Here is a 10,753-nt window from a genome sequence, read left to right as displayed (position 1 = left end):
TCCAGCACCGAACTGCAGGCAGCCCCAGGTGCACTGGGGCAGCGAGGGTCCCTGCAGCCACACACACACTGCTCTGAGTTCTCCGCCTCACCTGCAAGCCCTCCCCGTTTCACTGCTCCATTTAACTTCCTTTTAACACATATTTTTCCCATTGAAAACCCTTTTCTTTAGGCGTCCGTGTAATGGACTTTTTGTGTGTGGCTTTTGCTTTTGGAAGACTTTTGGGTTTGGCTGCATGGTGGGCTCTGCAGCAGAGCTGTATTTTAGTGGTTATCTCCAGTCGCATCTATGTGGCCAGCCCAAGGGGAGAGGAGCAGCAGGGCTGAGCATGGTCAAGGGGCTCTGCAGAGCCTGGACCCCCCAGCCGGGTTTCCTCCTGCTTGTGCCAAGGCTCATTGTCTGGGACTGGCAGAGCAGGACTCATGGACAGCCTCATCTCCCGGCGTGGCTGAGGACACGGTGCAGGGAAAGGTCCTGTGTGAGACCTTGAGCATCATTTCTTCATTGAACCTGGTTTTGCATTTGCAAGTCTCTGGGGGACTGACTGAATTCTCCTGGTACTGCAACTGTATTTTGTGCCCTGGAAGAGACCTGCAGCCTCCCCGGTATTCCTCAGCATTTTGTAGACACTGTCAGCATCCTTCTCTGCTCAACCCGGTGCTGCAGCTCTGGTTGGGCTTCCAGTCTTAGCTTTGACATTAGGAAAAGATTCTGCACTGAGAGTGCGGTCGGTCACTGGAACAGGCTCCGCAGGGAAGTGGTCACGGCACCAAGTCCATCAAGTTCAAGGATGATGCTCTTAGTCATGTAGTTTAGTTTTAGGCAGTTCTGCAAGGAGCGGGGAGTTGGAATCGATGATCCTGATGCGTTCCTTCCAACTCAAGATATTCTATGGTCCTACATATTGGCATAATAATAACTAATTTATTGGGCTGCACTTTGCTTTTCTATCAATCAACACAACTGCGTCATTCCTACATCCTGTGGACATGGACTACAATGCCTTCAGTCTTTTGTTTCCTACCTACATTTTTATGAAGTTTTTCAGGGATACAGCACCACCAAATCTGTGCATGGCATTGGACAGAGGCGCTCGCCCACTCGGAGCCAGCGGGACCTTGAGAGATGAGAGGATGTGGTCAGGGTTTGGTCTGCAGTGTTGTGAAAAGGGGTGAGCTGGGGCTGACGTTCCCTGATGCCTGTCACCAAAAGACTGGATGATGCTGGAGAAGTGGCTGAGGGTGCAAGTGACAGAAGGCTGGAAGAGGCTGTCCAGAGAGGTTGAGTCTCCTTCTCTGGAGACACAACTCTGTGCAGCCGGCTCTAGGAGAACATGCTTCAGCAGGATGTTGGGCTAGATGGTCTCCAGAGGTCCCTTCCAACCCCGACCATGCAATTCCAAGAAACAGCCAGGGAGGAGGAAGGAAGCTGGCTCGTCTGCAGGTTGCACAAGTGGTGAATCATAGTTAACCCATCAAGACCACTGAGTCCACCTCACTGCGAGGAGCAGGGTAAGGAGCGGGGAGTTGAACTCAATGATCCTGATGGGTCCCTTCCAACCTGAGATTTTCTACAATTCTTTGACTACCTAAAACTAACCCATCTGACTAAGCATCATCCAGATGCTTCTTGAATGTTGTGACCATTTCCCTGAGAAGCCTGTTCAGTTCTAATAGTTTGATGTCCTTCTTCTATTGGGGTGCCCAACACTGCACACAGGGCTCAAGGTGAGGCCACACCAGTGCAGAGTAGTGCGGAGCAGTCACCTCCCTCACTGGGCTCACTATGCTGTGCTTGGTGCACCCCCGGACACGGCTGGCCCTTTGGCTCCAGAGCACACTGTTGACTCGTGCTCAACTTGCCACCAACCCAAACCCCCAGATCCCGTTCCGCGGGGCTGCTCTCCAGCCTCTTGCGCACCAGTTTGTATGTATAACCAGGATGACCCCATCTCAGGTGGAGGATCCAACACTTGCTCTTGATAGAAGCTGTGGATGCCCCACCCCTGGCAGTGTCCCAGGCCAGGCTGGACGGGGCTTGGAGCAACCTGGGCTGGTGGCAGGTGTCCCTGCCCGTGGCAGGGGGTTGGGACTAGATGGGCTTTAAGGTCCCTTCCAACCCAAACCCTTCTGTGATTCTATGATAAATTTTGTACAGTTGGTGATTGCCCAGCTCTCTGTAAGGCCTCTTTACCCTCGAGGGAGCCCACAGCTCCTCTTAGTTTAGTATCACCAGCAAACTTACTTAATATATATTCTATTCTTGTATCTGGATCATTTATAGAAAAGGCAGGGAAGTGCCAGACTGGGCCAAACTGGGTGTTGCACTTCAAATCACCCTGTGCTGAACCCCAGAAGGGGGGCACACAGCTCTGCTCCCTGGTACAGCGGGAGGAAAATCAGCTTCACCCATGGGCAACATGCCAATAAAAGAGCTGGGGGGGACAGGCTGCAGCCTGCGGGGTTCACAGGATTTCCCCCCTGGCAAAGCCAGACGTACCCCCGGGCCCATGCACCCTCGCACCTGGGGGGACACATCTCTGCTGGAGCTTTGACCACCCCTGTCCCAATCTGACTCGAGGAGCTGAGCAATTCCCTGGGACACCAGACTCCCGCAGCAGCACTGGGGAGGGGGCACTCGGAAAGGACCACTGCAGGACAGGCCTGGGGTGTCCCTAGGCCACAGCAGCTCCACACCGGGACCTCCATGTGCTTTCAGCTCCCACCTTCTTTCTTATTTTTAAAGATCAGCCCTGAGCTTTCAAAGCACCCACAGCACCCCACCACACACACCCCCAGCCACAGGGCACCTATGTGCAAAAGCAGCCCGGGGTCTCAGGGGTCTCCCTGTAGCAGTCTGGGGTCTCCAGGCCCCCTTGTGGATGGGGACAGCCGAGGACGCCTGCCCACCCCCCAGCCACATGCCACTGCTCAGGCCTGGGCCTGGGGGGCACTCCCCCGGGGACGGCCAGGGTGCCCCTGGCAGCGGGGCTGTGCTGCCCCCAACCCTCCAGTGCACCCCAAAGCCAGAGGAGGGTCTGTTCCCCCTGGTTTGACAGTCCTGGCCCCAAGGTGTCCCCGGGGGGCCATGCCAGACTGGCCACGACCCCCACCGTGTGACAAGTGACGGGACTCGCCACGGCACTCCAGTTCGTCCCTCTGTTGCCCTGGAGGGATGGGAGCGGGGCAGGGGCTCACGGGGACCCCGCAGCAACCCCGTCCCCAAGGGCACCCGCTGACCCCAGCTGATGCCGTCGGGTCCCCCCAGCCCCGGCTGACCCCCAGGACCCCAGATATTCCCAGGGGTCCCCCCAGCTCCCGCTGACCTCCAGCCGATCCCAAAGGGCCCCAGCCCCCTCGGGTGACCTCCCCCGACCCCAGAGGACCCCGCCTGAGGCCAGATTACCTCAGCCGACCCCAAAGGAGCGCATCTCACCCCAGAGAGCCCCAGCGGATCCCGGGTGACCCCAGAGGAACCCAGCTGATCCCAGGGGGTCTCGGGCAACCCCCGAGGGTCCCAGGCAACCCTGCAGGGCCCCAGCTGACCCCTGGGGGCAGGGGACCCCAGCCTCCCGCAGGCTCCCGCAGCCCCTCCCATTCCCCTATCAAAATGGCGGCCGGAGCCTGCCCTCAGGGCCTGCCCGCACCCAAGATGGCTGAGGCGGGGCCGGGCGGGGCGGCGGGCGGGACGTCACCGCGGAGAGCCACGGCGAGCTCGCCGCCGCCGGCGCATCGCCCTTACCCAAGATGGCGGAGGGCGCAGGGCAGGAAGGAGCGCCGCGCCGTCTTCTAAGATGGCGGGGGCAGCGTCAGCGCAGCTCTCTGGCGCAAAGCCTCTGCGCTACACGCTGGGCGTAGGGGCGGGGCGGGAGAAAGCGAAAGTGGCGGAGGGACCGGAGCGGCGGCGGGAGCGGGAGCGGGAGCGGGAGCGGGAGCGGGGCCCGCGGCCCGCCCCGGCGGGAGGCGGCCGGGCGGGCAGGCCGCTGCTGGGCGCGGGGCGGGCGCCCCCTGCCGGGCCGGGGGAGGCAGCGCCGGGGGGGGTCCCCCCGGTGCCCCCGTGCCCCGCGGGCCATGGCGCGGCTGGAGGCGGTGGCCAACGTGGCGCTGCGGGTGCCGGGGCTGGCGCTGCTGGACCTGCTGTACCGCTGGGACGCGGCCGCCATAGGCGAGCTGCTGCGGCCCCGCCGCGGGGACCCCCAGCTCCTCCGGGCCCCCGCGCTCCGCGCCGCGCACTGCCTGGGTGAGGGCTGCGGGGGGACACGGCGGGGGGACACCCCAAGGGTGGGCAGGAGGGGGACGTGGTGGGGACATCCCAGCGGTGGGCAGGGGGCGACACAGGGGACACCCCGGGGTGGGCAGCTGGGGGACACCCCAAGGGATGGGCAGGAGGGGGACATGGTGGGGACATCCCAGGGGACAGACAGGCCGGGGACACCCTAAGGGACGGGCAGGATGGGAACATGATGGGGACATCCCAACAGTGGGCAGGGGATGACACAGGGGACACCTCGGGATGGGTGGGAGGGTATACAGGGGACACCCTAAGGGATGGACAGGTTGGGGACACCCTAAGGGGTGGGCAGGAGGGGACACAGGGGACGCCCTAAGGGATGGACAGGAGTGGGACATGGTGGGGACATCCCAGCAGTGGGCAGGGGTCGACACAGGGGACACTCTGGGGTGGGCAGCAGGGCGGCACGGGGGACACCCTAAGGGATGGATGGATGGATGGGGGAGGGGGACAGATGGACATGGTGGGGATATCCCAAGGGTGGGCTGGGTGCAGACACCCTAAGAGATGGGCAGGGTGGGGGCACCAGGGGACATCTGACGGGTGAGCAGGTTGGGGACACAAAGGACACCGCAGGGATGGGCAGGCTGGGGACTCCAGGGGACACCGTAAGAGGTGGGCAGGGTGGGGACACCCTAAGGGATGGATAGGTTAGGGACATCCCAAGGGATGGGAGTTTGGGGACACAGTGGGGCACCCCAGGGAAGGGTGGTTGGGGACATAGTGAGGGCACCCCAGCAACAGACAGGTTGAGAACATGGTGGGGACATGCCAGGGGATGGGCACGTTGGGGACATGGTGGGGACACCCCAGGGATTGGCAGGTTGGGGACATGAAAGGACACGCAGGTGATGGACAGACTGGAGGCACAAAGCGACACCCCAGGGCTTGGCCAGGCTGGGACATGCCGGGGACACCCCAAGGGACGGCCATGCTGGGGACATGAGGGGACACCCTGAGGGCCGCCCACGCTGGGGGTCCCCTGCTGACCCCTACCCAGTGTGACGCTGTCCCCAGAGCTGGGGGGCCCCCATGTCCCCAGCACCGTGCGTCCCTTGGCGGTGTGGGGGGGACAGCTGTGGGCCCGGTGCCCCACCTTACCCATGTGGCCCCAGCGCTGAGCGCGGTGACAGCCGCGTCACTGACGAGGGCTGCCTTAACTGGTGGGGGGCTTGGCGGGGCCATCTCACCCCCTGTCCCCCCTCCGCAGGCCACCTGCTGTGTGTCGTGGTGCTGGTGCTGCCGGTGCGGTCCCTGGTGAAGCTCTATCTCCACCTCCTCACCGGGCTGCTGCTCGGCGTGGGGCACACGGTGGCCAGGTGAGCCCGGGGTGCTGAGGGGGCCGGGCCGGGGTACTGGGGGGGCACCAGGGCTGAGCCTCTCTCCCTGCAGGGACTTCGTCCGCCAGGAGCTGGAGTACGGCTTCCAGGGCGCCGTGTACAGTGACCCCGTGGCGCTCAGCTCCTTCGCCACCACCCTTGCAAGTGAGCTGGGGGGGTCCCAGCCCCCCCAAGATGTACCCTGCCAGGGGACAGGGGGTGGCACTGGGCAGGGTGGGGGTCTCCAGTGCCGACCCAGCTGCCGGAGCCGTCGCCTGCAGGACAGCGTGCTGGGTGGTGGTGGCACGGCTCGGCTGGGTCACCCGCGTCGCTGGGCACCGAGCAGAGGGGTGGCGAGTGCTGAGGGGGTTTCTCTGCCCCCGCTGCCCCGGGACTTGAGGGGGAAGGGGCTGGGTGGTCTCGGGGTGCCGCTTGTGCCAGGGTGAGGGCAGCAGCAGGGTTTGCCGGGGGGCAGGGCTGAGCTTCCCGGCCGGTGCCCGGCTGCCGGTGCGAGGCGGCTGTGCCCAGTGTGGGCAGGGAGGGGGCACAGGGGTCCCATCTCCCGCTGCGTGCCCAGGCGCCCCCGTCCCCCCCGCAGGCCAGCTCTGCCTGTGCGCCCTCTGCTCCCTGCTGATGCGGAGCCGGCAGCCCTGGCTGTTCGGTGCCCCGCTGCTGCCCGTGCTGGCTCGCCTCTGCGGCCTCCCCCTCCACGTCCTGCCTGTCCTCAACACCTTCGCCGCCACCCTCACCGCCATGGAGGTGCTCTACGTCCTCAGCTCCCACGTCCTTGTCCCCTTCCAGCTGGCCGCTGCTGCCTGCCGGGAAATTGCACAGGTGAGTGTGAGTAGGGGGCTGCGGGGCAGGGGGCTGCAGAACAGGGGGCTGCCAGGCAGGGGGACTGTGGGATGGGGGGCTGCAGTGTAGGATGTTGCAGGTTAGGGGGCTGCAGGGCCAGGGGATTGCAGGGTAGGGGGCTGTGGGACGGGGGCTGCGGGACAGGGGGCTGCAGGCTGGGGGATCCTATGCTGAGCCCAGCTTGATGCGGCATTGGCTGGAGGGCTGCCCGCTTGCACGGCCGGGCCCCCCGCACCCCCCTTGCCCCCAGGCGTGGGGTGGGATGTGGGGGAGCCCTGCTGAGCGCCCTGGTCCCACAGGCGGTGGAGGTGTACCGGCTGGTCGCACTGGGGATGTCCCTCTGGAGCCAGCTGGCCATCCCGCTCCTCTTCCTCGTCTTCTGGCTGGTGCTGTTCTTCCTCCAGCTCTCCTCCTTCCTTGCCTCCTCCAGCAGCCCCCTGGCGCAGCAGGGCCTCCTCTTCCTCCTCCTCAGCAGGTAGGGACAAGCGGCAGGTAGGAGCTGGGGGAGCTCAGCCTTTCTCTGGCACAGCTGTGGGAGGAGGATGAGGAGGGGCTGGGGCTCCGGTTTGTGCTGCCTGGCCCCTGCCAGCCCCCGCACTCACTGCGGGCTGCCCAGCAGCGCGGCCGAGTGCTGTGGCACACCGTACTCCCTCATCGGCCTCACCTTCACCGTCTCCTACCTCGCCCTGGGTGTCCTCAACCTCTGCAAGTTTTACCTGCTGGGCTTCGGTGCCTTCCAGAACGGCAACGTCATGCACAGGTGAGCCCGCGGCAGGGGGCAGGGGCAGGCGGGGGTCACGGGCAGGCAGCCCTCCTCCCAGCCCAGCACAGGGTGGGGGGGGGGATGGGGTGTGTCGTGGGGGATTGGGGGACAGGGTGCATCCCAGAGGGGTGACCAGGGCACGGCACATGTGGTGGCACGTGCCTGTGGCTGCCGGCCTCACACCCCGCTCCTGGCAGGGGTGTGACGGAGGGTGCGACGCTGCTGCTGCTGGCGCTGCAGACAGGGCTGCTCGACCTGCAGATCCTCCAGCGGACCTTCCTCCTCAGCATCATCCTCTTCATCGTGGTGACCTCCACGCTGCAGTCCATGATCGAGATAGCTGATCCCATTGTGCTGGCGCTGGGGGCTTCCCGCAACAGGTACCGGGAGGGGGAGGCAGAGCATCAGGATCCAGCCCCCCATGCTGGGGGGCAGCAGGGAGGAGCGGCAGGGGTCCTCCTGCCCATGCGTCAGGGGACAGCCAGACTGGGTCCCGTGTCCTCCTTGTGCTCCTGCCGCCTCAGGTCCTCGCTGCCTGGTTTTGGGCAGAATCAGTGCTGGAGGAGGAGGGGTCCTGGGGGGTGGGCGCTGCTCCCAGGATGGGCACAGCCCTGCTGAGCTGTGCCTCCCCTAGGAGCCCCTGGAAGCATTTCCGCGGCGTCAGCATGTGCCTCTTCTTGCTGGTTTTCCCTTGCTTCATGGCCTACAAGATTGCCCACTTCTTCCACCTGGATTTCTGGCTGCTGATCCTGGTCTCCAGCTGCATGCTTACCTCTCTGCAGGTATGGCAGCTCCCGCTCCCCCTGCCTGGGGTCTCGCTGGTTCCCCTGGAGTGGGCGTCCCCGCACATCCCATGCCCACAACCTGCTGCCCCAGTCACCCTCCTCCAGCCTCAGCTGGGAACACTGGGTGAGGGTGCCACGGTCTGCTACCCGGTCAACAAGGCACCATCCTGCTGCCCGCCAGGTGATGGGCACCCTCTTCATCTACGCCCTTTTCATGGTGGAGCTGCTCCAGGACACGCCGCTGGAGCGGATGGATGAGATCATCTACTGTGTGAATGCAGTGAGCCGAGTGCTGGAGTTCCTGGTGGCCGTCTGTGTGGTGGGCTACGGCACCTGGGAGTCCCTCTTCGGGGAGTGGAGCTGGATGGGCGCCTCCGTCATCATCATCCACTCCTACTTCAACGTCTGGCTGCGCGCTCAGTCGGGCTGGAGGAGCTTTCTGCTGCGCCGCGAAGCTGCCAAGAAGATCAACTCCCTGCCCCGGGCCACAGGTGGGCAGCTGCAGGACCACAACGATGTCTGTGCCATCTGCTTCCAGGTGAGCCCCCTCCCCACACCAGCACCCCTGCTCTGGGCGGCCGCGGGAGTCCCCCACCCACCGGGTGACATCCTTTCCCTGCCTACAGGACATGCAGGTGGCCGTCGTCACTCCCTGCAATCACTTCTTCCACGCTGCCTGCCTCCGCAAGTGGCTTTACGTGCAGGACACGTGCCCCATGTGCCACCAGCAAGTCACACCAATGGCTGCCGAGGAGGATCCCAGCACTGGGAGGGCGGCTCGGCCAGCACCGTCTGGTGGGGACGAGGTGCCAGAGGACAGAGGAGCTGCCGCGAGCCCAGCCCTGGCTCGGCCCCAGCAGGATGGGCTGCTCAGTGGGGACAGTGTGGTCACTGGCCAGGGGGACAGCAAGGCGACCCAGAACAATGGGGCTGAGGACCACAGCCCCCACCACCCTGACACCTCTGCCCCATGGGATCGAGAAATGGGTGCCGTCCTGCAGCCCCGTGGGGACCCTCCTCCCAGTGTCCAGGACACGCAGCACCTGTCGCCCCCACCCACCAGCCTGGACCCTTTTGTCAGCCCCAAGCTCGGCGCAGGAGACAGCAGGAACACCCACAGTGGCTACCGCCCCTCCTAGCACCGCAGACTGCCACCCCCCGTGCCAGGGTCCCTCTGCAGGGGCCGTGCCAGCAGCGAGCGGGGCCAGGACCCTGCGTGGCACCAGCATCCCCGAGTGTCTGCGTCCCCGCGTCCCCACAGACTCTTTTTGCAATAAAGCCGGAGCTGATGCGGCTGTGCCCGAGGGCTGGGGCTCCTCACCTCGCCCCCCCCATGCCAGGACGGTGCCCTATGCTCGGCATGTCTCTGGGGGGGCACAGGGCTCTGCTGCGGCGTGGGAAGGGTGGGCACCCCCTGGGTGCACGAGGGGGTGCGCGGCTGCCTTCTGGCCTGACCCCACTAGATGGCATGGGTGGCATGTGCTGGGGGTTTTGGTGTGGGTGGGGGGCGGCTTGGGGGGGTCGGGGTGGTCCTGGGAGGGGGGGATGGCCTGGGCTTGGTGTGGATCTTGCATGGGATGGTGTGGGTCTGGTGTGGGATAGCAAGGGCATGGCATGGGTCTGGTGCAGGATGGCGTGGGGCTGGCACAGGGTGGCGTGGTCTCGGTGTGGCTCTAGCAGGAGCTTGGCATGGGGATGGCATGGCATGGCATGGGCTTGGCACGGGTCTGGCACAGACTGCTGTGGGCTCAGCATGGGGGTGGCACAGGGTGGCACAGGCTGAGCATGGGGGTGGCAGGAGCTCAGCGTGGGGCTGGCACGGGATGGTGTGGGGCTGGCAGGGGGTGGCGTGGGCTGGCATGGGGCTGGCAGTGGGTGGTGTGGATCTGGCACAGGATGGTGTGGGCTTGGCGTGGGTCTCACAGGATGGCGTAGGTTCGGTGTGGGGCTGGCACGGGATGGCATGGGCTCAGTGTGGGTCTGGCAGGGGATGGCGTGGACTCGATGTGGGTCTGGCACAGGATGGTGTGGGCTCGATGTGGGTCTGGCACAGGATGGTGTGGGCTTGGCATGGGTCTCACAGGATGGCGTGGGTTCGGTGTGGGTCAGGGGATGGTGTGGGCTCGATGTGGGTCTGGCACAGGGTGCCATGGGCTCGGTGTGGGTCTGGCACAGGACGGCGTGGGTTGCCTTTCCCTGCTCTGCTGCGAACCCCCTTTCCCTGTGCCAGGAGGGGATGGGGGGGCCGCGCTCCAGCCCCACCCGGGGTCTCCATCCTGCCCCACTTAGCCCCGGCCCCACAGGAGGGAGGCTGGGGGCAGGGTCCCGGCTGCGCAGGGGTCAGCTCCCCGCTGCGGGGGGAGCCCGCCCGGCAGCACCGGCACCGCCCACAGGGGCCGGGGGCGTCCCAGGGCGGGGGGTCCCTGGGGAGGCAGTAAATGGCCCCCTTCCAGCTCGGCCCCGCCCGCACTTACCCTGAGGGCGGTGGGTCCCGCGGGGCCGCAGCCCATTAGCCGGAGGGAGGGGGGAGCCCGGCCGTAAAGCCCATCGCGGGGCGGGCGAGACCCCCGCCACCGCCTCCAGCGCCCCCTGCCACCCCCGGCCACCTCCCCAGCGCCCCCCTGCCCTGCGGGTGCCCCCGGGCGGTGGGTGCAGCAGCCCGCATCCCACCGCTCGGTCCCACAGGAGGCTGGTGTCCCGAACAGCCCCCCCCCCCCTCCCCAGCCGAGAGCGGGGGGTCC

General features: G+C 65.5%; 1 protein-coding gene across 2 annotated transcripts; it reads left to right on the top strand.

Annotated features, from left to right (window-relative positions):
- Positions 1–3,748: 3,748 nt before the first annotated feature.
- Positions 3,749–9,354, top strand: LOC308059892 (RING finger protein 145-like). 2 transcript variants are annotated; one of them, XM_080377855.1, is made up of 10 exons: positions 3,749–4,239; positions 5,501–5,609; positions 5,683–5,774; positions 6,208–6,443; positions 6,764–6,939; positions 7,084–7,224; positions 7,515–7,607; positions 7,862–8,009; positions 8,194–8,550; positions 8,639–9,354. In XM_080377855.1, exons 1-10 carry the CDS (start codon positions 4,071–4,073, stop codon positions 9,149–9,151), a joined length of 2,034 nt encoding a protein of 677 aa, XP_080233981.1. In that variant the 5' UTR covers positions 3,749–4,070; the 3' UTR covers positions 9,152–9,354. The 2 variants fall into 2 exon arrangements, with proteins under 2 accessions (XP_080233981.1, XP_080233980.1); XM_080377854.1 differs by having other exon boundaries at positions 3,750–4,239; positions 7,425–7,607.
- The last annotated feature ends 1,399 nt before the right edge of the window (positions 9,355–10,753 follow it).

Source organism: Falco punctatus (genome assembly GCF_963210335.1).
Source record: "Falco punctatus genome assembly, chromosome: 1".
NCBI classification, from domain to species: Eukaryota; Metazoa; Chordata; class Aves; order Falconiformes; family Falconidae; genus Falco; species Falco punctatus.
Note: the sequence above shows the minus strand (reverse complement) of the source record. Positions and strands in the feature narration are given on the sequence as shown.

Bases quoted from the DNA above. Each gene is read 5' to 3' on its own strand.
- LOC308059892 (XM_080377854.1), top strand. From the start codon at position 4,071: ATGGCGCGGCTGGAGGCGGTGGCCAACGTGGCGCTGCGGGTGCCGGGG. The intron at 5,610-5,682 runs GTGAGCCCGGGG...CTCTCCCTGCAG, and splicing joins GTGGGGCACACGGTGGCCAG to GGACTTCGTCCGCCAGGAGC. The intron at 6,940-7,083 runs GTAGGGACAAGC...GCTGCCCAGCAG, and splicing joins CTCTTCCTCCTCCTCAGCAG to CGCGGCCGAGTGCTGTGGCA.